General features: G+C 42.3%; 1 protein-coding gene across 2 annotated transcripts in view; it reads left to right on the forward strand.

Moving 5' to 3' along the window:
• Positions 1 to 27,866, forward strand: part of SLC41A2 (solute carrier family 41 member 2) — a 103,950-nt gene that overhangs the window by 11,209 nt on the left and 64,875 nt on the right. For both annotated transcript variants that reach the window (XM_054032993.1, XM_054032985.1), the window contains exons 2-5: positions 7,770 to 8,525; positions 16,237 to 16,344; positions 20,101 to 20,172; positions 22,807 to 22,951. In XM_054032993.1, coding sequence (XP_053888968.1) covers positions 7,965 to 8,525; positions 16,237 to 16,344; positions 20,101 to 20,172; positions 22,807 to 22,951 — 886 coding nt within the window. In that variant the 5' untranslated portion in view covers positions 7,770 to 7,964. The remainder of the gene's footprint in view (positions 1 to 7,769; positions 8,526 to 16,236; positions 16,345 to 20,100; positions 20,173 to 22,806; positions 22,952 to 27,866) is intronic.

Consider the following 27,866-nt stretch of genomic DNA (forward strand, 5'->3'; position numbering starts at 1 on the left):
GGTCACCAGTACAAAAGTTTGAGAACCACTGCTCTACTACACACTCATTCTCCTTCAATTCCAACATCTTTCTTGCTAAACAACTTTACTTCTCCAACTTAATTGAATCCCACACTTGCAATCCCCACTGCGTTCTCACCCCCTTTGACTCACTCCTCAAACCCTCCTCTCATTCTGCCTTCACTCTTTCTCTGTACAGAATCTCACCAATTTCTTCTAACAGAAAATGGATAGAATACATGTCTTTCCTCCTCCCCTTGTTCTGCCTTCTTTTCCTACAACTCTATCTCCTCCTCTTCCCCTGTCACATTCTCCTCTAACCCTTCCACTTGCCCCAGTGGCCCTCTCCTATCCCATCTCCTGATCTCCCTTGTTCCCACTCTTATCTCTTGCCATAGAATCATAGAATCATAGAATATCAGAGTTGGAAGGGACCTCAAGAGGTCATCTAGTCCAACCCCCTGCTCAAAGCAGGACCAATTCCCAGCTAAATCATCCCAGCCAGGGCTTTGTCAAGCCGAGCCTTAAAAACCTCCAAGGAAGGAGACTCCACCACCTCCCTAGGTAACGCATTCCAGTGTTTCACCACCCTCCTAGTGAAATAGCTTTTCCTGATATCCAACCTGGACCTTCCCCACTGCAACTTGAGACCATTGCTCCTTGTTCTGTCATCTGCCACCACTAAGAACAGCCGAGCTCCATCCTCTTGGAACCCCCCTTCAGGTAGTTGAAGGCTGCTATCAAATCCCCCCTCATTCTTCTCTTCTGGAGACTAAACAATCCCAGTTGCCTTACTCTTCTACTCAGCCACTCACTGTCTTCTGACTCCCCATACAATATAAGCATGCTTTAGTCTCTCTCATTTAAAAAAAAACAGAAAACTCCCCAAAAAAACCTAGCCTTGACCCCACTTGCCTCTCTAATGGCCCATCTCCCTTCTCCCTTTCATCTCCAAGCTCATTAAACACACTGTTTACAATCACTGGCTGGAGTTATTCTTCTAAATCTGTCCTAGACCCTTTCTAATCTGAATTCTGACCCTTGATCTCCACTGAAACTGCTCTCATTAAGGTCTCTAATGAACACTTCCTAGCAATATCTCAGAACCAGTTTTCCATGCTCCTCCTATACCTCTCAGCCACCTTCAGTGCAGTGCGCCATGATCATCATTTTCTTGATATCTTTCCTCCCCTGGCTTCCCTGACTCTGTAGTTTCCTGGTTCTCCTCCTACCTCTCTAATCACTTTTTCAGTGTGTCCTTGGGAGGATCTTCCCACTCCCCGCCCACCTCCAGCCTTCTGTGGGGGGTTCCTCAGGGCCTCCTTCTCTTCTCCCTCTGCATCTTATCTATGGGTAATCTCATCTGCAAACACAAATTCAACTACCATCATTATACTGAAGTCTCTCGGATCTCTCTCTATTCTAGACCTGTCTCCTTCTATCCAAACTAAAATCTCATCCAGTCTCTCTGACATCTCCTTGTGGATGTCTAGCCACCAGCTCTTTCTCCCATGCTGCCCCTCACAGTCTGCTCCCCATAAAGCTCATTATCCTCCTTTAGATTTCTCCTTAAAACTCTCCTTTGTCGTCATGCCTACAGAAAATTTGACAATGGGTAGGCTGCTGGTGTGTTGAGACCATTGTTTCCTTGTAGTTCCTCATTTTTCTGTATTCATTGGTTCTCTTATCTTATATTTAGATTGTAAGCTCTTTGGAGCAGGGACTGTATTTTTGTTCTGTATTTGTACAGCACCTAGCACAATGGGGTCATGGTCCATGATTACCTGGGTGCTACAGTAGTAATAATTATATAATTGCAAATATTACCACAGAAACCAGTTATAGTGCCTAGAAATTTTTACATATGTGGTGTGACGGGTACAGCTTAGTATGGATGACACGACAAAAACAGCAGAGTATATTAGCAAGTATATTATTGTTATTACTACCCTGTGCTAGGTGCTGTACAAATACAGAACAAAAATACATTCCCTGCTCCCAGAGCTTATGGTCTAAGTATAAAATGAGAGAACTGATGGATACAGACAGACAAGGGAATACAAAGAAACAGTGAGACAATATTGGTCACCATGATAGGCTGCAGTTTCAGCACACCATCAGTTGATAGGTGAAAATATTTCTTCTCACAGAACCTCAGCTCTTCTTCGGTACTGAAGTGTCTGATTCAACTGTTGTTGTCTTGTCTAACCCTCTGCCAAGATGCAGGATTCGAATCAGTTAGAGAGAGAGTTCTGAATTTGAGTCTGACCTGCCCTCTCACCCCTGATAAAACACCCCAACAAATCCAATCTGCTCCCACCTCCCTGTACTCTGTAAAAACATTGTTTTTATCCCCCTGCTGTTGACATAATGTCTTGATGCTGTAGAACTGCATATATAAAACTCAATAGCTCTTGGGGAGAAAGGGCTGTTTTCTAACAGTCAGGATATGTAGGAGAAAGACGCTGGAAACATCTGGTCTCTGATGTTTCTGTGATCAGGAAACCTGATTCCTTATCCCAGGTTCCTATGGAGGAATTGAAATTATTTCTCTACCTCAGGGTCATTCAAAGTTTCTGCTGCAAGTGAGAAATCTACAGCTAAGAAGGTGACTTTGGCCCTTGGGGATATAGAGTTCCAGTAATTGAATTTGTTTGGATCCAAGGATCCATAGGAACATATCTGGCTTTGAGAGGCAGTTATGTCCAGGTTTAACTTCAATCTGGTTATAAAATGGGGGAGTGGGGGCAGAGAGAGGGGAGTGCACCTCTGGTTAATTTTTTTTTTTTTTTTTTTTAAGTTTACAAGCTCATATCCTCTCATCTGGGAGACAGTCTAGTGAGCCTTGAGACTTGCATTTGGTATGAACAAAACTCGTGGAATATCCCTTGAGAGTTTGCACTTCTCACTGAAGGCCTCATTTCTGGTGACCATTATTTCAGCCAGGAGGGTTTTAGAGCTTCAGACCCTGCTTCCAATTTATATTCTACTCCACAAAGACAAGGTGGCACTTAGGCCTGTCTTGCCCCCCACCATCCCAAATTTCTGACAAAAGTAGTATCAGATTTTCATTTTGATTAGCCAGTACAACTGCCTGTCTTTTAGACAAATCCCCATAGTCATCCTGAAAAGCTCAGTTTACGTACCTTTGATGTTAAGAGCTGTTTAGAAAGTTAGTATTTGTGGGCTCTGGAGAAACATTTAAGGGTGAAGTAATCTTGGCTCAAAGGATGTCTAAGTGTCATGTCATAATATGACTGCTGATGACCTTGTGTTTGAGTGCTCACTCTACTAATGGTGTGCTGGCCTCAATAGCATCTATTTGCACTGTGACCTTATTTTAACCTGTAGGGCCGTAACATGGAGTTTGGTTCATACTTTTATGAACTACAGTTTTCTCAACTTCATCAGGAACAGATGCTGGGTTTTGGAAGTAAATGTTTCAAATACTGTTGAACTAGCTGAGCTCATTGGCATTCCTCATTGTGGGATGTCATGCGTGTTAGTGTCTAAAGGAATTCAGTGTAGCCAGGTTTATGGCTTATATATTAAATGTGTAACTGATCCCTTTGTGTTGTTAACAATGTCAGAAAAGTTACAATGTAAAAATCACATCCCTGTAATTACTCTGCTTCCTTTTGTATTCTGAACCATATTTTCTTACCCCTTTTAACACTACATAGTCATTACAACTACAATATTGGAGAGTTAGTTGAATTTTTTGTTTCTTTATGTCTTGTACATAATCAACAGAATTGTTAACTAAATTCTAACAGCAGAATCTGTTTATTGGTGAGGCTAGAACTAGAAGTTAGAAGAAAAAATTAAGCTGTGTTCTAACCTGAAGTAAAGTTTACAGTTGTCAATTAGAAAATCATCTGGTAATTTGAGAGAATTTCCACTACCCTCAAATTATACAATGATTATTTGCCACTCATTTACAGTGAATAAAATAACAAGATTCAAAATGCCAGGATTGTCTCAGTATCTGCTGGAGATTCTTTCTGGGTTTCACTGTTACTTGTTATTGCACTAATCTTTTTTTTAACTATATAATTATATATATGGATGATTAAACAAATCTTAAAAAGTGCAAATATAGAAATACTGGTATGAATATTGTATGAGTGCTTTTTGAGTAGAAAGAAATACGAGTCCCCAAAGCCATGGGAGACACAGCAGAGGGTACTGGCTGCTCTGGTTACAGCTGGAGGTTATGATTGTATTTTGCACTTCTGCAGTAGAGAGCATCTCTAAATGGTTTACAAAGGTAAGTATTCTTGCAATTTGAGAGATTGGGTAACTGAGGTACACAGATGTTAAGGCCCAAACTTTCAAAAGTGTCTGACTCCAGTTGTAGCTAGTGAGAGGTGCAGGTGCTCAGTAGCTCTGAGACTAAGGCTCTAAGTGTTTCAAGTTAGGCAAAACTTTGGCCTAAGTGATGTGTCAAGATTAGACAAGAAGTCAGTAGCTGAGTTGGTAATAGAACTTGTAAGGGGAAAGGAGATATAACTGTAAAATGTGCTGCCTCCTTTGTAAATATCTTACAGTTGAAGAGAAATAATATGGAGAAAAAGAGGCATGAGATGTCAGTTTCTTCTCTCTTTTTTCCCCTGTTCCTCACCCCCTCAAAAAAAGAGAGCTGGGAGGTAGAATAGGATTGTTAACATTTCTCTTAATTTTTTATTAACTGCATGGTGAAGTACACTTACTGCAGGTTTTTTTTTAAATCAGAAAACTAGATCGCCTCTTTGATTGCAGAAGTGACTTTCCATTGTAATAGTACCCAAAGCTATTAATCATCAACAATAAATATTCTAAAATCAAGCTGTAGCTGCAGTTTGGTTGATGCATAACACTGGTAACATTTGTAGTTATTTTTCTGACCATGACTACACTCTAAAGAATGGCTTCTGTTGCTTCTGGACATAACAACATTTGTTTGCATATCTGTTTGTTAAGCTGCAAACCAGAACTAAAATTGTTGCTCTGTTTTAGATCCAGTTGTTGTTACTGGCATATATGTTCAGTTAAACTGTAACAAAGCAGTCTGCAACTTGCTTTAAAAAGATCTTCTCTTGTAATACATATACTGTACATCTAACATTTTGAAAATATGTAGCATACACTTAATTGAGCATACAAACATTGAATTATATCTATCTTAATCTGTGTGTTTGGCTAATAGTAACTTCAGTAAATCAGATTTTAAATGAGCATTTAAAGCCTCCCCAACTCAAAATGTTGTCTTGAGGCTTACCACCTGAAAGTAAGGATCCTTATGGGCTGAACAGCTAGGTCAGGAACTTGGGTTTATCCTCGTGGCTTTATAAAAATCCATACTTTCCCCAACATCATTTCCCTCCCGAGAGACCTGTAAACACTGATGATCCCTGCTATTTCTCTCTGATCTTCCTCAATCCCATGTTTGGCCAGGTGAGGCAAACTATCCTCTATGATAGTTCCTTGACCCACTACTAAATCACTGGGCTGGCCATTTTCCCTGTTCTCCAACTCTAGGGTTACCATACGTCCTCTTTTTCCCGGACATGTCCGGCTTTTCGGCAGTCAAACCCCCGTCCGGGGGGAATTGCCAAAAAGCCGAACATGTGCGGGGAAAATGGCGGCTCTGCTCCTCCCCGACTCTTCGGCTCTGTTTAAGAGCCGGGCTGCCCAAACGCTACCGGCTTCGGGCAGCCCCGTGCCTCCAGACCCTGCGCCGCCGGAGCCCGGGAGGGGAAGTGCCCGGCTGGGGGCGCAGGGTCTGGAGGCAGGGGGCTGCCCGAATCCGGTAGCGCTCGGGCAGCCCGGCTCTTAAACAGAGCCGAAGAGTCGGGGAGGAGCAAAGCCGCGGCGGCTGGAGGCTCTGCTCCTCTTCGGCTCTGTGTAACTGACACAGTGTCAGTTACACAGAGCCGCAGCGGCTGGAGGCTCTGCTCCTCTTCGGCTCTGTTTAAGAGCCAGGCTGCCCGAGAGCTACCGGCTTCGGGCAGCCCCCGTGCCTCCGGACCCTGCGCCCCCAGCCGGGCACTTCCCCTCCCGGGCTCCGGTGGCGCAGGGTCCGGAGGCACGGGGGCTGCCCGAAGCCGGTAGCGCTGGGGCAGCCTGGCTCTTAAACAGAGCCTAAGAGGAGCAGAGCCTCCAGCCGCGGGGGCTCTGCTCCTCTTCGGCTCTGTGTAACTTATACAGTGTAAGTTACGCAGAGCCACCGGAGCCCCGGAGGGGAAGTGCCCGGCTGGGGGCGCAGGGTCCGGAGGCATAGGGGCTGCCCAAAGCCCGAGCGCTACCGGCTTCACGGTTTGCTGGGCAGCCTCCAGACCCTGCGCCCCCGGCTGGGCGCTTCCCCTCCCGGGCTCCAGCTGCGCTGGGGAAGTGCCGGCTGGGGGCGCAGGGTCTGGGGGCTGCCCGGGAAACCGTGAAGCTGGTAGCACTGGGACAGTCCTTTCCCCCTGGCTGGGAGTGGGAGGGAGGAGGGGGCGGAGTTGGGGCGGGGCTAGGGGTGGGGAAATGGGCGGGGCCAAGGCCCGTGGAGGGTCCTCTTTTTTTATTTATGAGATATGGTAACCCTATGCAACTCTTCTCCTACTCTTGTTACCCCACTTCTTCCAAAGGTTCATTCTTGTACAATGTGCAGCACAAGCCATCTACCAGGTACATCCCTGCTCATCTTTCCACCAGGATGTTGACATAGCTTCTTCTGATGACACAAACCTTCAGCAGGACTGCTTCCCACCCAATTCAGCCAGGCACCATTATAGTAACAGTTCAATGCAATCCAAGAATTTAGAGCAAGAGTCGGCAACCTTTCAGAAGTGGCGTGCCTTCATTTGTTCACTCTGATTTAAGGTTTTGCGTGCCAGTAATACATTTTAACGTTTTTAGAAGATTTCTTTCTATAAGTCTATAATATATAACTAAACTATTGTTGTACGTAAAGTAAATAAGGTTTTTAAAATGTTTAAGAAGCTTCATTTAAAATTAAATTAAAATGCAGAGCCCCCTGAATCGGTGGCCAGGACCAGGGCAGTGTGAGTGCCACTGAAAATCAGTTTGCGTGCCACCTTTGGCACGCATGCCATAGGTTGCCTATCCCTGATTTAGAGGTTTATCCTTATAGTGCTCCTAACCTCTTCCTTCTCGTCAGAGGCCACATGTGGGAGGGAGGCACGTGGAGTCACATGTCCCACCAGATTTCTGCTAGGGTGAGAGTCGGGCTGAGTGCAGCTGAGGGGGACATGCTTGGGAAAGGTACCTGCACCTCTGTGAGGCACCCAGAGCAGGGAAGTGAGATGGGGCTGGCAGCACAGCTCTGCCAGAGGGAGTGTGGGGAAGCCCTTGAGTCCTGTCCCTTCCTCGCCTGCAGCCACAGTTACCTGCTCGGTAGTAGGTGTCCAGAGCCCACTCTGGCCCATGCCTTCACTGGAGAGGTGATGGGAGAAGTGGGGAAGGAGCTGTGAGGGAGTAGGGGCGAGGTGATGCTGGCTTGGACCAGGTATGGGAGGTGCAGGGGGAGTGGGAAAGGAGCCAGAGGTGATGCATGGGGCAGTCATATGCCCCCCCCCCCACCATCAAGAGTTATGAGTTGTCTCTGCTTCTCAGCCTATGAAGGACCAAGCTGGATTCAAATTCCTTCATGTCACAGCATACTGCCCTAGATGATACAGTAGTAACATGAGAATGTTGGTTATGATATTTCTTTTCTATTTGTTTTAATAATTATAATAGATACATACACACAATCAAACTACTGAAATATTTTTTTTTTCCAGATCCAAACTCAGTTGTGGAATTGCTCAAGATCTAAGATCCATGAAAAGAACATTTTCTACATAACAGAGTGACCATTTTGATTTATTTGATTTTAAAATCAATGATTGTGTGGCTGTTGTTGACTCATCTGCTGTGTTTCTTCACTGAAGTTTAAAGAACAGAGTGATCTTTCCCGTAATATTTTTGTAAACACTATGACTAACTGTAAAGGAAGATCTACCACTACCAAAATAAATGGTAATGGTAAAGCTTATGATGGAGAAAGTTTTGTAAATTGGACTATAAATCTAAATACAATTCAGTCTGACAAGTTTCTCAACCTGCTGTTGAGTATGGTTCCAATTGTTTACCACAAAAAGCAGGAAGAACGACATAAAAAAGTGAATGGTGTCTGGCAAGATGGATTACAACACACAGGACACAATTTTAATGTTAGATCGGATCAACACACGGAGTACCATCACTTCTCAGAACCAGCTTTTCATGGTAGTAATGGACACAGTCCATCTAGCTGTAGTCCAAAGTATGATGACTTTGCCAGTTATAATTATTGTGATGGGATGGACACGTCAGAAACAGATGCCATATTGCAGGATGACAACTTGTCTAGTGATGGTGATGAAGATGCCATTGTGGAAAGGAGCAGAAAGCAGCCAAAGGAGTCCAGCAGTATTATGGCATTACAGATTCTTGTACCATTTTTGTTAGCAGGATTTGGAACTGTTTCTGCTGGTATGGTTTTGGATATTGTGCAGGTTGGTATTCACTTTACATGTTTTTTGTTAGATAATTGAAGAAATTTTCCTAATGCATTCTAGTGTGGCAGTACATACTGCTTTATTTTGTAGTCACTGACATTCAGCCAGTTCTGAGTAGGAAGAAAGTAATACACTGTTACAAATGTTTAACAGCTCTTGTGCTTTAATAGGAAGTGATAGAAACTTGAAATTTGCCAGGGGTATGCTCACTATGTCACAGCTGTCTGGTGACAACCTATTTTTTATTATTATTTTTATTTATTTGTATTGCAATAATGCCTATGAGTCCTAGTCGTGGGCCAGGATCTTATTATGCAAAGTGCTGTACAAATGCAGATATTGGTTGAATCATAAAGGTTTTAAAAATTACTTAATGCACTTGTGACAGTCAGGGTCCAGTCACCCCAAGGGAAGAACAGGAGGTCTGAACCCAAAATAAGCAACTGAATCAATTGGTTGCATATAATGTTGTGTGTACAAATATGTCAAGTCATGTCATAGTGTGTGGTGTTCTGAACTTGGTGGTCATTGTGAGATATGTATACACACACTGTGCTTATTTATGTATATAGAAAATTGTGCTCATAATTTGCGCTGCAACATTCAACCTCACAACAAGGTGCTGGTCAACTAGGCAGTGAGGGGTTGCCTCCCTAACCAGAGGAGTCTATCTCAAAGCACATAACATTTTAAAACCCAGGAAAAGACAAATGATGGTCCATAGAATTTCTCCACTTTAAATAACAATAAGTAGATTGACTACAGGTCCAGTTTTGGTCAGAACTGTCCCTTTTTTAAGCCCTGTCCCGGCCGTCCTGACTTTTTTGGTAAAAGTGTGCATTTGTCCCATTTGCTTTTGCCAAAAAAGTTTGTCCCATTTTTTTGCCAAAGAAGTGGGATGTGTTCCCCAAGTGGGGCACAGAGGGATATGCATGTGGCAATAACAGCCTCCTTAAGGATTGAACTCACAACCCTGGGTTTAGTAGGCCAATGCTCAAACCACTGAGCTATCCCTCCCCCTGTGAGATCCTGTGCAAATGTATGTGGCATATGATCTGTGAGGATATATATGGTATGTAGAAATGAGTATTAAAGCCCTGCTTCATTTCATACAATCTATAAAGGTATATATGAAATGATACAGGCAGGGCCGGCTCCAGGGTTTTGGCCGCCCCAAGCAGCCAAAACAAACAAACAAAAAAAGCCACGATCGCGATCTGCGGCGGCAATTCGGCGGGAGGTCCTTCACTCCCAGGCGGAGTGAGGGACCATCCGCCGAATTGCCGCCGAATACCTGGACCTGCCGCCCCCCTCCAGAGCGGCCACCCCAAGCACCTGTTTGAGAAGCTGGTGCCTAGAGCCGGCCCTGGATACTAGGGTTACTATATTTTGAGCCTCCAAAAGGAGGACACTCCACGGGGCCCCGCCCCCAGCCCCGCCCCCGCCCCAACTCCGCCCCTTCTCCAAAGTCTCCGCCCCCTTCCCTGCTTCCCGCGAACATTTGATTCGCGGGAAGCCTGAAGCAGGTAAGAGGGCTGTGGGGGGAGGAGGCGCGGCCCAGTCTGGCCCCCCCGGCGTCTCCAGCCTGGGTCGGCTCGGGCCCTGGGGTGCCGGCCCCGGCCCCCGGCCGAGCACCCCCGGCCGAGCACCGCCGGCCCGCCCGGCCGCCGGGTCCCCGGCCGAGCACCCCCGGCCCGCCCAGCACTGCCGGTCCCTGGCCCGGCCCCCAGCACCGCACCGCCGGCCCGGCCCCCGAGCCCCCAGCCTGGCACCGCACCGCCGGCCTGGCCCCCGGCCCAGCACCACACCGCCGGCCCGGCCCCCGAGCCTCCGGCCCGGCACCGCACCGCCGGCCCCCGAGCCCCCGGCCCAGCACCGCCGGCCCCACATGTCCCGATTTTCCCGGACATGTCCGGCTTTTTGGGATTTCCCCCCGGACGGGGATTTGGAGCCCAAAAAGCCGGACATGTCCAGGAAAATCTGGACGTATGGTAACCCTACTGGATACAGAGCTCGTTCCAGGACTCTTTAGAGCAATGGTTCTCAACCACGGGTACTTGTACCCCTGGGGGTACACAGAGGTCTTCCAGGGGGTACATCAACTCATCTAAATATTTGGCAAATTTTACAACAAGCTATACCAAAAGCACTAGCAAAGTCAGTACAAACTAGAATTTCATACAGCCAAAATGAGAAAGTAAGCAGTTTTTCAGTAATAGTTAAGGCTACGTTTTAGGCATGGGTATTTTTAGTAAAAGTCATGGACAGGTCATGGGCAGTAAACAAAAATTCACAGACCATGACCTGTCCATGATTTGTTCTATATACCTGACTAAACCTTGGGTGCTCTGGGGCAGGGGGCTGCCCGGGGGATGCCACGGGTGCTCTGGGGCCGGGGGGTGGTCCGGGGGACAGTACGGGTGCTCTGGGGCAGGAGGTGGCCTGGGAACAGCCCATGGGCACTGCGGGTCTGGGAAGGAGCGGGAGTCGGGGTAGCCCAGGACCGCCGCAGCTGCTGGGTTGGAGAGTCTGCGGTGCATGGCCTGGAACCCCCGCTGCAGCTGGGGGTGGGGTTTGGTGAGGAGGCAGGCTCCCTACCTGGCTCTGTGCAGCTCCCTGTAAGCGGCGACATGTCCCTTGGCTCATAGGCAGAGGTGTGGCCAGGGGGGCTCTGCATGCTGCCATCACCCCATGGCCAGCTCCACAGCTCTCATTGGCCAGGAACTGTGGCCAATGGGAATTGCGGGGGCGGCGTCTGTGGGCAGAGGCAGCGCGCAGAGCTGCCTGGCCATACCTCCGCCTAGGAGCCAAGGGACATGTCGCCGCTTCCAGTGTGCCCCCTGAGGTAAGTGCTCACCAGAGCCCTCACCCCCTCCAGCGCCCCAACCCCTGCTCCAGCCCTGAACCCCCTCCCACCAGGGCCGGCTCCAGGCACCAGGCAACCAAGCACATGCTTGGGGCAGCACCAGGTAAGGGGCGGCTGGGGGAGCGCGGCGCGGCATTCTGCGGGGAGGAGGGGGCGCTCCGGCGGCGCGGCGCTCGGCGGGGGGGCGGCACTGGGGGGGGGTTTTGGCAGGGGTCGGGGGCGGGCTCCGGTGGCACGGTGCTCGGTGGGGGGGGAGCGGCTCAGGGCTTGGCGCTTGGGGGGGGGGTTCGGCGGGGGGGCAGCACTCGGGGGCGGGGGTGCTCCGGCGGCGCTCGGCGGGGGGCGGCGCTTTTTTTTGCTGCTTGGGGCAGCAAAAAAGTTAGAGCCGGCCCTGCCTCCCACACACAAACTCCTGCTGCTGCTGGGGGAGCGGGGCATGATGGCCCGAGACTGCCCCAGCAGTGGCTGGTGCGACTGGCCCAGAGGCTGCCCGAGCTGCTGCAGAAGTCACGGAGGTCCCAGAAAGTTACGGAATCCGTGACTTCTGTGACCTCTGTGAGAGACTCGCAGCTTTAGTAATAGTGGGTGTTACACTTGTGTATTGTTGTCTGATTTTGTAAGCAAGTAGTTTTTAAGTGAGGTGAAACTTGGGATACGCAAGACAAATCCTGAAAGGGGTACAGTAGTCTGTAGAGGTTGAGAACCACTGCTTTAGAGTATTTGCAGTATGTGGAGGTGAGTGTATGGTTCTTAAGTAATCTATTATTGTGTGCCTCTATCAAAACTGCACACTAACTTTAATAGTATAGACAGGGCCGAAGATTACACCTCTAGTACTCTGCCCTGTGATGGAATTATGTCAGGATTCAGCAGGGCTAGATCCCACTGGTTTGAGGAAAGAGCCCCAACTGATGGTAGGAGTTCAGACTGAAATAGACTCTCTCTCAGTTTTGAAAGCTGAATTTCCACATAGCTTCAGGCTCCTAATCTGAAGTATTCTTGTAACTGATGATTACGGAAATAGATGAAGGTTGTTAGACTTGAACCTTAGTTTTGCACTTGAGTTGAAGATGTCATCAGCAGCACTTCAGTGGAATTATAGTCATGTGATTCACAGCTAACTGTTTATGCAATGTTTCTTTGTACAGTAATGTTTGAAAAAATTCACTGGAAGCTAAAACCTACGAAAGGACTAGCTCAGTTCCTTGCCTTTTCCTCCTTCCTTGCGGGCTGTTTTGTTTTATTTTCTGTCGAGTTGCTTAGTGGTAGTTTCAGAAATTCTGTATAAATAAAAACTTAACCTCTTCCCTCTCTTTGCAATTAGAGTTCACAGAAATCTGTTTTAACAGATATGAATCCACTGAATTCCTTACCTCCAAGGGAAGAATATAAGTTTATTTGTATTTGAAACTAAGTATTATTTGAGAATCCAGAAAGTGCACACAATGACAAACAAAAGGATACTCTGTTGTTCAGGGTCTCAAAAATTAGAGCAAATAAAACTGAGAATCAAAAGTTCAGTCAGGATGTAATTACACTAAAGAAAATGACTGTCTTGTAAACCAGTAAAAGGAAACCAAAACTGGTATGCAAATACTATTGCTTCCTTATACTGTGTCACTACAATATGTAGTTTAAACTCAGTCATGTCGTTTTTTAAGTACTAGTACTTAAAATTTGACAGAGAACACATTTTCAAAGCAAAATTTAAACCAGAAAAAAAGACTAAATTTTCTTTAAACTCAGATTTCTACAATGCCTTCCTTAAGATTAAAACCCTGATCTTGTAAAGATTTAAGCATGTACATAACTCCATGCACATATGTAGTCTTAGTGTTGTCTAAACACAAAAGTAGCCTCCATTTAATTTAAAAAATTTTTAAAATCCATTTAGTTAAGTTGGTACAAAGCCCTCTATGGACACACATAAATCAGTTTACAGTTAGCTCAAATAAGTATATGAACTGGTTTAAATACATGGATTTAAAAACCAAATTTAGTTAAACTAGTACAACTTCCTTGTCAAGACAAGGCCCAAGAATACTCATTTGCATAAAATTATGCACACAGCTCAAGTCTTTGTCAGACTGGAATCTGAGTGACTTAAAAGGATGTCGTCAACTGAAAATTATGCTTGTCTGAATATTATACTTATTGTTCTGAGCCATACCTAAGATTACTGTAGTTGACAGAGATTAGAGGATAATTTTTTTTCAGTTGTATACTTGGTGCATTTGCTGGCACTTTTTGGTTCATTAGGTTCACAATTTCTCTTGCTTCGTGCTTTTACACAGTAACTGGGGAGAGATTTTTTTTTTTAAAATAAGAACATATGATTGTAAAATTGATAGTGATACTTAAGGGCAGGTATGGTAACGGATAGTACTTTTAACTCATTACAAAAAAATTGACTAGATTTCAGGTTGATAATATCCCTTTAATCCATTATTGTAGTAACTTCTATCCCAAGCTTTAATTTGCAGCCACTTTTTAAATAGAAATAGATTAAATCTCATATTAGTTTCTAATGGTACCTTTGACTCACCAGCAGTGTTATTGAAAATGCACCTGGAAATGACATACTATTAAAAAACCCCTCAAGATATATGCAAAAAGAATATAAAAATGAACACAAAGAACAGGACAGACAGAACGTTCTAACTACCTCAGTTCAACCTTTATTTTTTTAAAAATGAGAGGACAATGCATCAATGCCAGCTGTATCAATTTAGGAGCTTAATGTAGTTTTTATAGGTAAGATGTATAAAATGATCATTTGAGTTTTTTCTCTCATGCTTTAACTGGCTCTGTTTTGCCAAGAAGTAACCTGAGTAAAGAATGTTATTTGTTCAACTCCCTTTCTGAGTAAGTGGCTTTTTTCTTAATACGGGCTGTCTTAGCCCTCAGGGCCTCGTTACATATCCACTGCTCACTTAGGGTGAGATTTATGTGGCCCTTCCTTTTATATCCACAAAAGGTATTTTGCCCTGAAAGTTCAGGGAAGTAATTGTACCTCTCTATCTTTGTGATAAAAATACATACCTTTTCACATTTCCAGGGTCAAAATATTTAATTATAATAGTGTATTATTCTGTTAGCATTGTGTCAGCTTATATAATGGCAACAAAATGGTGAAAAACTAAACAGGTAATAGTGGTCAGATAAAAAAAATTACTTTTAGAACTGCAGTGTGACTTCAGACATGAGTATGTATCCCCTGTTGAAGTCCGTGAGAATTATACGTGTTAAAGTGATTGAGTAGGACACATTCATTAGCACAGGGGTGGGCAAACTTTTTGGCCCGAGGGCCACATCTGGGTATGGAAATTGTATGGTGGACTATGAACGCTCACGAAATTGGGGGTTGGGGTGTGGGAGGGAGTGAGGGCTCCGGCTGGGGGTGTGGGCTCTGGGGTGGGGTTGGAGGTGCAGGAGGGTGATCCAGGCTGGAACCAAGGGGTCCAGAGGGCAGGAGGGGGATCAGGGCTGGGGTAGGGGGTTGGGGTGCGGGAGGGGGTCAGGGGTACAGGCTCCAGGCGGTGCTTACCTCAAGCGGCTCCTGGAAGCCAGGCAGCTCGGCGCGCTGACCGGTCCACAGGCACCACCCCTGCAGCTCCTGTTGGCCATGGTTCCCGGCCAATGGGAGCTACGGGGGCAGTGCTTGGGGTGGGGGCGGTGTGCAGAGCCCCTGGCTGCCCCTATGGATAGGAACTGGAGGGGGGGACATGCTGCTGCTTCCGGGAGCCAAGCAGAGCCACAGCACGCACGGAGCGGGGCAAGCCCCTGGCTGGAGCACCGGAGTGGGGCAAACCCCGGACCCCACTCCCCAGTGGAAGCTCGAGGGCTGGATTAAAACGTCCAAAGGGCCGGATGCAGCCCCCGGGCCATAGTTTGCCCACCCCTGCATTAGCATCTCCTTTGGGTATATTTGTAAATCTTAACACTCATGAGTAAAGTTACTTAAATTGTTGAATGACCTCAGTTTATTTTATTTTGCACATCCTGTCATATCTTTAATTTGATGATCTCAAAAAGCTTTACAAACATTAATTCATCAACCCTCACAACACTCTTTAAAGGAGATTGATATTTTTCAGACGAGTTAAGTGACTTTCCCAACATTATACAATATGTCAGTGGCAGAGCCAGAAATAGAATGTAGACTCCCAATCCCGTTCTGTAATCACTAGATACACTTCACTGAACGATCAGCTTTGCCTTTCCCCGACTATATTAAGGCAACTCAGAACTGATAAAGGGATACAGACCTTGACTTTTTGTTTTATTATTTATTATTATTATTTTATATTTTATGTTGTTATTATTATTACTTCAATGCCTTTCATTAAAAGATCTTGATTGGCTTTCAGACACTAACTGAATTACCATTTGGCCAATGTAAGTTTTTACACCCTTAATCCTACAATAAGTGTGATGCATGCTTTAATGACAAGATGTAGCGAGGAACCCAGATTTGTCTCATCCAAAAGACAGCAGCAAAGAACCCTCAACATCATAAAAGAAAGCTTGTTCTGTACTCATTCAGAGAAAAGAGTATCATCACCTGAATGGCCAATACTTATCCTAAGTTTTTAGTAGAGGTCTCTTATCCCAAGTACTAACCTAGGAAAAATTTCCAAATGGCTGTTGACTTTCCATGAGACTTAGGTGCCTGTCATTTTTGAAAATGGGACTTAGATACTTTTGTAAACTTTACCCTGGTGTTCTGAAATCTGTTGAGATCAGAATACTATACCACCCTTAAAACAGTGTTGTAGAATGTGAAGGGATCCTTTTTTTAAAACTAAGGTTTTTTTTTTTCTTTACCTGTATTTTAAATAGCATTGGGAAGTGTTCAGAAATGTTACTGAAGTTTTTATCTTGGTTCCTGCACTTCTTGGTCTCAAAGGTAATTTGGAAATGACCTTGGCATCTAGACTATCAACTGCAGTAAGTAATCTTTTTTTTCTCTTCTCACATGTCTTGTAATATAAAAAGACAAAATTAATTTTCTGGAATAGAACCTGGCTTAGTTTATTTACATGTTGCAGGAGGTCCCCATAGCAAGGATGGGAAAAAATATGTTACTCTTCCAAACTCCATCCACAAAATAATCTCTACCATGTGAGTCACCAAAATGAGACTGCTCACAGATTGAGTAGTGTTCCAGATATGATCATGCATGGTCTGTGCTCTACTGGGATCTTTGACCTTGGTTCCCTGTTGGTTGGGTTTGAATAAGCCAATGGGTTCTCATAGGCTTCATGGGGGAGGAGGGGAAAATGTGTTGGTATCTCCTAAACACCACCCATTCGTGGTACCAAAACAAGACATCACTCAAAGTAAATTATGCAGATCTATGATCCTCTCTCTCTTCTTATGTGAAGAATGAAATAGTTAACAATGTCGACATTTAAAGTATCATTGGGCATCTGAATGATCACTGAGATGTATGGGACAGTTCACACCTCTAAGAGCAATTTGTTGCAGGCTCTCCATAGACTCACCATGTCCTCTCTGCATTGGTTACACTCAGTTTATATTTTGGAAGCTTTCTTCACAACCATAACAGCTAGAGACTGCCATTATAAAAAAATGAAAGCTAAGATTCTGGAGAACAAGATAGGAGCTTCAGAAAGGTATCTGAATGTTGTACCTTTGCATACTGACCCAATCCAAGCTCTGGCTGGCAGAGTATAGTCATTTAGGATACTGATTCAGAGAAGTGCTGAGAACCCAAAATTCAATTTGAAGTCAAAGAAGGTGACTTAGGATATGTCTACACAGAAAAAAACAAAAACAAAAAAACCTCCTGTAGCAGCGAGTCTCAGATCCTCAAAGTCTCAGGGCTCACACTGCAGGCTAAAAATAGCAGTCCAATCCAAGCCCAAATATCTGCACTGCTATTTTTAGCCCTACAGCAGGAGCCTGAGTCAGTTGACCTGGGCTCCCCACCATGAGTCTTTTTTGCTGTGTAGATGTACCCTTAGGCTCTTAATACTTTCTCTGGTTTACGTATGTAATGTTGGACTCGAGAGGTGGTGAAGGAATCCTTCCACTACCTCTCGATAATTTGAAAACACATATAAAACCCCCAATCAGGCTGAAACAGGAAACTTTTTTATAAGCATATTATTTCAAGTCCTCTCTAAAATCTGAGTAGAGTTCACCTCCACTTCATCACTTGGCAGTATGCAGGCTAACTAGATCTAAGGCCATGTCTACACTAAAACTTTTGTTGGCATAGCTCTGTCAGTCGGGTGTGGATGAAGTGTGATTTGTGACTGGCATAGCTATGCTGCCAGTAGCCCCTAGGGCAGGGGTCGGCAACGTTCGGCACGCGGCTCGCCAAGGTAAGCACCCTGGCGGGCTGGGCCAGTTTATTTACCTGCTGACGTGGCAGGTTCGGCCAATCGCGGCCCCCACTGGCCGCGGTTCGCCGTCCCGGGCCAATGGGGGCGGCGGGAAGCCGCGGCCAGCACATCCCTCGGCCCGCGCCGCTTCTCGCCGCCCCCATTGGCCCGGGACGGCGAACCGCGGCCAGTGGGGGCCGCGATCGGCCGAACCTGCCGCGTCAGCAGGTAAATAAACTGGCCCAGCCTGCCAGGGTGCTTACCCTGGTAAGCCGCGTGCCGAACGTTGCCGACCCCTGCCCTAGGGTTTTGCCAGTCTAATTTATTCCATCAAACCACTCTCCTCCTCCTCTCCCCAAGTGAAATAAGCTGTATCAGTAAATGTTCAGTTTTGCTAGTATAAACTGTTCCCACACTAAGAACGCTTTTTCAGCATAGTGTACTGGTACAGCCATACCGATAAAGTGTAGACCTGGACTAAATATAGCTAGGGTTCTGCATCAGAACAGAAGATTCTAGGGAAAACACCTATATTAATTAAAACTGCTATAGGATGTTAATGTCCACTCGGGCAAACCTTGGTGTTTTGTAAGGATTCCTCCTACTAAGGAAGAAACTCCTCATGTTTTACCCATAACTCATTATACAGCTGGTTTAGCAGATGTATTTATTAAGAATGCCAGCAAGAAATAATTGAGAGCTCTACTTCTCTATAGGACTATTTATGAATTTTATTGAGTGTACTTTGAACACTAACATATTTACTTTATATTGTAGGTTGTGATAAAGTACCTTATAATTAACTTTCTGTGAGTTTAGCTGGGTATTCCCTCTGACCTGCAACATTCCTCCTAAACCAAAAGCAGCAGGAGCAAAATAGAAAAGTAACAGCAGTCAGAACCAACTTAAAAACATTCAACTGGGAAAACCAAACAGCAGGGCTTTAATTAATTTATTTAGAAAGTGATATTTTATCCCATGGTATATAAATTAATTAACTTAAAAAAAAAGTTCAAGCAACATAGTATCTTTGCTAGAAAACATGACCGTCTGGCCAGTTTGCTCTAAAGTCTTTTAAAATGTCCTCAGACAGTGTTCAGTGATTGCATGAGTCTCCACATTTTGTGTTAGTTTTGCTCTCACCAAAAAAATAAATATTAAAGAAATATGAAATACATTGTGGAAGATCTTGTATGAAGGGATTTGTTGTTGTATTTTTTAAAAAGTTTCATTTGAAATATATTGGATATTCTCAAGTCCCAGAACTGGATTGTGAAATTATTTACAACAATGTAGTTGCATGGGTGTAAATCCAGAACTGGGAGGCCAAATTCTGCTCTCAGTTATAGAACCTGATTTTGTAAACACTCACACATGTATTTGTATTCACTTAGGTAGTTCTGTTGAAGGGAAGTTGCGTGCATAAATGTTTACATTATGAGGCCAATGGAGTGTAAGCTCTTAGGGGTATTTTAGACTGACTTTGTCCTTAAACGTTAAACATTGACACAATTCTTTTTTCTGCCAACTGATCTGATAGCTGGTGTATTTGGGTGTATTCATGGAAATTAAGTAGCATTCACAATGCAATTGGCTAAAAAGTGTGTGAGAAACACTTAATTGGCAAGACTTTTGTTCATCAAACCCCATCAGTTTAGGGTAGTTTTGTAGATGCTATTTTAACTGAACAGCAGCCGCATCACTATATAAATATGGCTAATTTTTAATTCTTTTAAAATAGCTGAATTTAAGCATTAATCCTCCTGAAAAACTTTTCAAGTAAAATATTGTTCATGTCTTATCAATATCTTATTAGCAGTTGTGTTTAGTGAAATTATGCAGGCATGTTATTGATTTGTATTAATCTAAAGAATGGGTACTCCAGCAACCTTTTTAAAATTAATAGGCAGCAGGTTTAAAACAGACAAAAGGAAGTATTTCTTCATACAACGCACAGTCAACCTGTGGAACTCCTTACCAGAGCATGTTGTGAAGGCCAACACTATAACAGGGTTAAAAAAAGAACTAGATAAGTTCATAGTGGATAGGTCCATCAATGTCTACTAGCCAGAATGGGCAGGGATGGTGTCCCTAGCCTCTGTTTCCCAGAAGCTGGGAATGAGCGACAGGGGATGGATCACTTGATGATTACCTGTTCTGTTCATTCCCTCTGGGGCACCTGGCACTGGCCACTGTCAGAAGACAGGATACTGAGCTAGATGGACCTTTGGTCTGACCCAGTATGGCCGTTCTTATGTTCTTACCTTTACTTTACTACTAAACCTTAAAGTTAATGAATGGTACCATAAATTTAAATCTAAATGTCTAAAATTCACTTTTCTTATTTTGAAAGGTAAATGTTGGGAAAATGGATTCTCCCATTGAGAAGTGGAACCTAATAATTGGCAATTTGGCCTTAAAACAGGTAAGTACAACTTACTCATTTTGGCATACTCTCACAAGAACAGGTACTTAAAGTGCCCAGCACAATTTTTGATGCTGACAATAGAAAAAGAGTTAAAGGATACAACACTGCAACACTCAATCAGTTCAGAGTTAACTTACTTCACTTTAATTTCTAATTTCTAATGGTAGTATATAGTCAGTTTCTAAAGTAACACAGACTTGCAGCAGAAATAGAGCAGTTTTATCAGTAAAAGGTATAGTACAGGTAACATCCATGTAAATTTTCCCATCCTGCCTTGTCAAATATATCTCATCTCTTTTTTTGAAAGAGATTATTTCTAGGGATGATTAAAAAATAGTTCCATCGCCAGTAAAGTCCATTTAATCTTGACCTCTCAAATGCTTTCTATACTGTACTTTCACAGGTTATAATATTTAAATAACTGTGAAGTGGCTGTTAGACAATAAATAGTATTAATGTGACTATAACATTTGAGAAAATGACTGTGTTTAAATCCAAAACAGCTGCTCCTTAACTAGATTTTGAATACCTGCTTCATATTTATACATTATAGTTAAATATTTACAGTGCTGAGAAGGTGTATAAAATACCCATGTTTTGACTCATTTATTTAAATATTAGATGTAGTCTCCCATTTGCCTTCAGACATAGCTTTGTTGTGTATGTCTTTTTAGGCTCCTGAGAATCCCCCAATTTTTTTTTGTTATTACTAGGGCTGTCGATTAATCGCAGTTAACTTACGCGATTAACTCAAAAAAGTTAATCACGATTAAAAAAATTAATCGCGCTTCATCGCAGTTTTAATCGCACTGTTAAACATAGAATACTTATTGAAATGTATTAAATATTTTTGTATGTTTTTCTACATTTTTAAATATATTTATTTCAATTACAACACAGTATACAGAGTTGACAGTGCTCACTTTATATTATTATTATTTATTACAAATATTTGTACTGTAAAAATGGCAAACAAAATAAATTGTATTTTTCAATTCACCTCTTACACGTACTGTAGTGCAATCTTTTTATTGTGTAAGTGCAACTTACAAATGTAGACTTTTTTGTTACATAACTGCACTCAAAAACAAAACAATGTAAAACTTTAGCGCCTACAAGTCCACTCAGTCCTACTTCTTGTTCAGACAATCGTTCAGACAAACAAGTCTGTTTACATTTATGGGAGATAATGCTTCCTGTTTCTTATTTACAATGTCACCTGAAAGTGAGAAGAGGCGTTTGCATGGCACTTTCATATCTGGCATTGCAAAATATTTTCATGCCAGCTATGCTAAACATTTGTTTGCCCCTTCATGCTTTGGCCACCGTTCCAGAGGACATGCTTCCATTCTGATGATGCTCGTTAAAAAAATAATGCATTAATTAAATTTGTGACTGAACTCTTTGAGGGAGAATTGTATGTCTCCTAACCCACATTCTGCCATATATTTTGTGTTATAGCAGTCTCGGATGATGACCCAGCACATGTTGTTCTTTTTAAGAATATTTTCACTGCAGATTTCACAAAACACAAAGAAGTTACCAATGTGAGATTTCTAAAGATAGCTACATCACTCAAACCATGGTTTAAGAATCTGAAGCGCCTTCCAAAATCTGAGAGGGACTAGGTGTAGAGCATGCTTTCAAAAGTCTTAAAAGAGCAACATTCCGATGCGGAAACCACACCCGAACTACCAAAAAAGAAAATCAACCTTCTGCTGATGGAATCTGACTCAGATGATGAAAATGAACTTGCTTCGATCTGCACTGCTTTGGATGGTTATCGACCAGAACCTATTATGAGCATGGATGCGTGTCCTTTGGAATGGTGATTGAAGCATGAAGGAACATATGAATCTTTAATGCATATCACACATAAAAATTTTGCAACGCCAGCTACAACAGTGCCATGTGAATGCCTGGTCTCACTTCAGGTGATATTGTGAACAAGAAGTGGGCAGCATTATCTCCTGCAAATGTAAACAAACTTGTTTGTCTGAGTGACTGGCTGAACAAGAAGTAGGACTGAGTGGACTTGTAGGCTCTAAAATTTTACATTGTTTTATTTTTGAATGCAGTTTTTTTGTACATAATTCTACATTTGTAAGTTCAACTTTCATGATAAAGAGATTGCACTACAGTACTTTTATTAGGTGAATTGAAAAATACTATTTCTTTTGTTTCTTTTTTACAGTGCAAATATTTGTAATAAAAATAATATTATAAAGTGAGTACTGTACACTTTTTGTATTCTGTATCGTAATTGAAATCAATAGACAGAAAACATACAAAAATATTTAAATACACGGTATTCTTTTAATTGCTTGACAGCCCTAGTTATTACTTTCACCATCTTTGATGCATTGAATCATTGTTAAAGCCTTTCTTATTGAAGAAGAGTGAACAGTTCTTCCTTCAGACTCCATAAATTCTGCTTCTTAATCATCCAGGGAGATCACAATTGAGCTATACAAATTCTCCCTTTCCATAGTGGCTGAGCGTACTTCCTCTGATGCCTCCCAAACATGAGACACGAGAGCCAGGGAATGGTGGCAATTGGTTTATGTCTAACAATTATTTTAAGTTGGTGAAGTTTTCTGATATTAATGAACTCTTGTTTTACTCTCCTAGGTCCAGGCAACGGTCGTTGGTTTTCTAGCAGCAGTGGCAGCAGTCACACTGGGCTGGATTCCAGAAGGCAAATATCGCCTTGATCATTCAATCCTTTTGTGTTCTAGCAGTGTAGCAACTGCCTTCATAGCATCTCTTCTACAGGGTAAAAATATATTTGTAATGTTCTACAGTGACTGTTTTTCAGTAAATACGAAAAGTGTATATGTGTCACAATGTTACTTGAGATATAAATCCCAGTAGAGTACAATCTGTCTGAAGCAGACAGATGGCAGTTGGATACCCTTTGCACTTTTCATGCTAAAAACTAAAATCACAGTAATGAAATTGGATCAAAAAAAGAACCTAGGCATAGATTTTCCTGGATATCTCTTTTCCAAGATGTTTAATTTGTGGGGAAACAGCTGTGTTGAAATTTGCTTCCTCTGTTTATTATTGCTAAACTGGTTTTGAATTATGACCACAATTCTGGCCCACTTCTTCATTATACTTGCCCATAGATTGTCATATTCTTTGAAGGAGTTTTAAATAAAACCTTACATCATATTCAATCACCCAGCTAGCACTTATACCTTTTATTGAATCTCTTAGTGAAACCCTGTTTAAATTGAAGTTTGAAAAAGTATGGTGCTAATTGTGTCCACAGCAAAAGAAACATTTTAAAAACCAAATCCTACGGGGCTTTAAGACAGATAGTGTGATGTGATATGTTGTTCAATCACATGGCACTCCAGTCATGATTCTCTGTGAACAAAAAGAGTTGGTTTTAGATTCTAAGCTCTTAACAACATACACTGAGGTGGGTTTCCAGCAAAATGTCAAGACTGGAGCAGTTTTCTTAGACTTATATGCCACCTACAACACACTATGGAGAAACAGCCTTTTCCTGAAAGCCAATACAATTATCCCATGCATTGTGACAATAATCTTCTTCAGAGAAGTTCTGATCAATCATAGGTTTCACATTTTCTTGGGTGACCCGTTCAGCAGACCACACATTCTCTATGATAGCCCACTATGGTGATCAGTCTTAGCGCTGATCCTGTTTAATATGTACCTTCCCCAAACATCGTCACAGAAATTCGTCTGTGCTGATGACATTGCTCTAACTACATAGGCACAAGATTTATCTGTCAAAGAACAAATCCTAAATAAGGACCTGAATACCAGGAAAGAATATTGGTGGCTAAAACCAGACCCCACCAAGACTGTTGTGCCAGCACTTCATCTAAATAATCAAAAGGCCAGGGTGAAACTGCATGTGAACTTCTGTGGCCAGCAGATAACAAACGATACCATCCTGAAATATCTTGGTGTAACATTTGACCAAAGCCTCACATACATCCAGCACCTGAAAAATATTCATGACTAAATAAAGATGTGTGTAAATCTCATTAAGAAACTGGCAGGAATGACCTGGGAAGCTGTTGCAAAAACCCTATGGATCTCTTCACTGGCCCCTGTTTATTCTACCACAGAATACTGCTCAACCATATGGATACATAGCTTCCACGCTTCACTTGTCAACTTTCAGCACTGCCACTCGCAATATTGTGGCACAGTAAAATCAACACCACAACTGTGGCTTCCAGTTGTGGGGTACATCCACCCCCCAAAATTTTTTGCGATGTGAGAATCCTTCAAAAATCGTATCATATTCAAGGGAGCAAGGATCTCCCAGTATATGAAGTCTTAAATAACATACCAAGATTGTGACTCAAATCCAGAAAACCCTTTTTTGGCTCGCAATGCAAGAGCTTAAAGATTCAGACTGAAATTCAATTGCAAGCAAGGTGGAAGGATGCCAAACTCCCGAGCAAATGTCTCATCAAGGACGCAACCAGAGAAAACCCAGTGGCTTTTCATTCCCATAGAAAATATGGTCCACTTTGAACCATAGCTGCATATCACAAAGGAGATGGGCCTATCTCCTTCATAAATGGGAACTGAGACACAATCGTACTTATGACTGTGGAACAGGGTGGATAAAAATCAATGATTTAAATAAAATGTTTTTTTTTTATTTAAATCTGATTTTTTTATTTAAATCAGATTTTTTTGATAAAATGCTTTTTCAGGAAAAAACCTATCTAAAGATAGATACATTATAGCTCAAAGATATCTCATCATGGAGTAGGGATTATAAATTCTAATTCTGTAGTATGAGACAATATATTCATGTAATGTTTAAGAAAAATTTTGTAAATGAGTTCCAATAGTTCATGGATTAGGGACCCAATTTTATGGGGTTCCAGGAGCTTCTATATAGATTATTTAGTTTAATCTTTCTATCTACCCAATGGGACTCAGTGCTCAGTCTAGAAGATACCATCAGAGATGCTTAGTTTTGCAGTTCTCAAACTGAGGATTTGTGTCTCCAGAGATAACATGCTTGTTAACAGCAGAAATGTTTTTAAATAAATAAATAAATAATTTACAGAGGTGAGAAATAACAGACCTCAACCCTATTGTCCCTCTACACAGAGTCAATCCCTTACCTCTCTCTAAAAGTGCAAAGTTTCAAAAAGTTCAATGAATAGAAGATTGTTGGGGGCGGAATAGATCTGGACAAGGAGAAGAAGTCTGGAGATAAATGTGAGAAGGGAGGGACAGGCAGTAGAAACAAAAGTGAAACTGTTTGAGCAGCATATTCCAGAAGTCTTGAGGTCTTTCTGAGTGTAGCCTTCATTGATTTGAGATCTACCATACCATTCTCTCACCAGAAGGGAAAATCTATTATGGCAGCAGGCTGTAAAAGAGACCCAGTTTGGGAATATTTTAATGAAGTTCCTCTACCTGTGGGTAAGACAGGCATGCATGCAAAATGCAAACAGTGCTACAAAGAAATGCAAGGCCTGATTGCCCAAATGAAACAACATCATGAGAAGTGTTCCTTCTCAGGAGGAAGCTGCATTGAAGATGATTAAAGGAACATGTCTGAACATGCAGGATCTTCAGGTTGGTAAACATTTTTATTTCATACTTCTCTCTTAAGGACTGCCTGTCTTCCTTCTGGACTATTCTTGAATTCACATGTTTGAGCAAAAAATATAGTTTTTACTCTATGGTACTATCATTTTAGATGCAGTTGTGATAAAAAAATAAATAGCTAAAATAGGCAGATCTTCCTGTTACAATTTCACCTTTAAAGTAGTACTGAGTGTCAGTGAATGCAATGAGTAATACTAAATGAGCAGTACAGTAATAATAATTAAATAACTGCATTGACTTATTTTGTTTAGGAGAATCCATCCTCAACATACAGGATTCTGAAGACTATCCACCTTCAAGATCACTATCATTTTCTATAGTTTCAGAGTTATCTGCCAATGATAGTGTTTCAGTCACATCATGTATGTGAGATAGCCACAGTATATCACCTGTAGCAAAAAAAAAAAAAAAAAAATCTCCATCATCGAGAAACAACCATAGATAAATTTGCGATAAGAACCAGCAGATTACAAAAAGAGGTAATTGATGAAAAAATTGCCCGGTTTGTTTATGCAACAAACTCTCCTTTCCGTATGATTGAGAACCCACACTTCATTAACATGGTTCAGTCATTAAGACCAGGATACAGTCCACCCAACAGAATAGATGTCACAGGCAGATTGCTGGATAAAGTGTATGAAAGAGAAATTGAGCAGTGTGCAAAAGATCTAGAGGGTAAAATTGTTAACCTGAGTCTTGATGGGTGGAGCAATGTCCACAATGATCCTGTTGTGTGTGCTTGTGTGACAACAGAAGAAGGGAATGTCTTCCTTACAAAAACAATTGATACATCAGGAAATGCACACACAGAACAATACTTAAAAGAAGTAGCAGTAAAAGCTATAACAAACTGTGGAAAAAAAATTCAAATGTCTAGTAGGCAGCTTGGTCACAGACAATGCTGCAAATGTATCCAAGATTAGAAGAAATTATTTAGAAGAGAATGAAGATAGTCCCAAGCTAATAACATACTGTTGCAGTGCTCATTTGATGCACTTCCTAGCCAAAGACTTCAGTGTTCCAGAAATAAAGGCTAATGTTGTTGAAATTGCAAAATACTTCTGTAACAACCACTTTGCAGCAGCTGCTCTGAAAAAAGTGGGAGGAACCAAGCTAACTCTCCCACAAGACGTGCAATGAAACTCAGTAGTGGACTGTTTTGAGCACTATATCAAGAACTGGCCTAATCTGATGACAGTTTGTGAACAAAATGGTGAAAAAATAGATGGCACTGTCACAGCGAAAGTTCTCAACATTGGGCTTAAGAGAAATGTTGAACACATGCTGAGTACCCTAAAGCCTATTTCTGTAGCCTTGAACAAAATGCAGGGAAATAGCTGTTTTATTGCTGATGCTGTTGAAATTTGGAAGGAACTAAGTGAGATCTTAAAACGAGAAATATGCAGTGACAGAGTTAAATTACAAGCATTAAAAAACGAATGGGACAAGCACTATCTTCAGCTCATTTTCTTGCAAATATTCTCAATAGTCGGTACCAGGATCAAACCTTAACTGTTGAAGAAGAGGAGTTGGCTATGACATGGACATCCAGCAATCATCCCTCCATAATGTCAACTATAATAAACTTCAGAGCTAAGGCTGAACCATTCAATAAATATATGTTTGCTGATGATGTTTTAAAGAAAGTCACACCAGTGAACTGGTGGAAGTCACTTAAGCACTTGGATTCAGAGACTGTTGAAGTGATAATCTCACTTTTAACAGCAGTAGCTTCTTCTGCTGGTATAGAAAGAATATTTTCTTCCTTTGGACTAATTCATTCCAAATTGAGAAATCGTTTGGGACCTGAAAAAGCAGGAAAGCTTGTTTTTCTTTTCCAGATTATGAACAAACAGGAAAATGAAGGTGAAGACGACTGAGTTAGCTGCAGAAGCCAATATTTTAAGATTCTCATGTTGACCTGGCTGACATTGTCAATTTTAATTTTTTTTTTAATATTTCATTTAACTATTTTAGTTAAAAACAATTTTAACAAAAACAAACCTGATTTTAAAAAACTTGACTGTTTAACTAAATTCAAAAATTCATATGCTTGTTTTGTTAAAATA

Source organism: Malaclemys terrapin, chromosome 1 (assembly GCF_027887155.1).
Source record: "Malaclemys terrapin pileata isolate rMalTer1 chromosome 1, rMalTer1.hap1, whole genome shotgun sequence".
In the NCBI taxonomy this organism is placed as follows: Eukaryota; Metazoa; Chordata; order Testudines; family Emydidae; genus Malaclemys; species Malaclemys terrapin.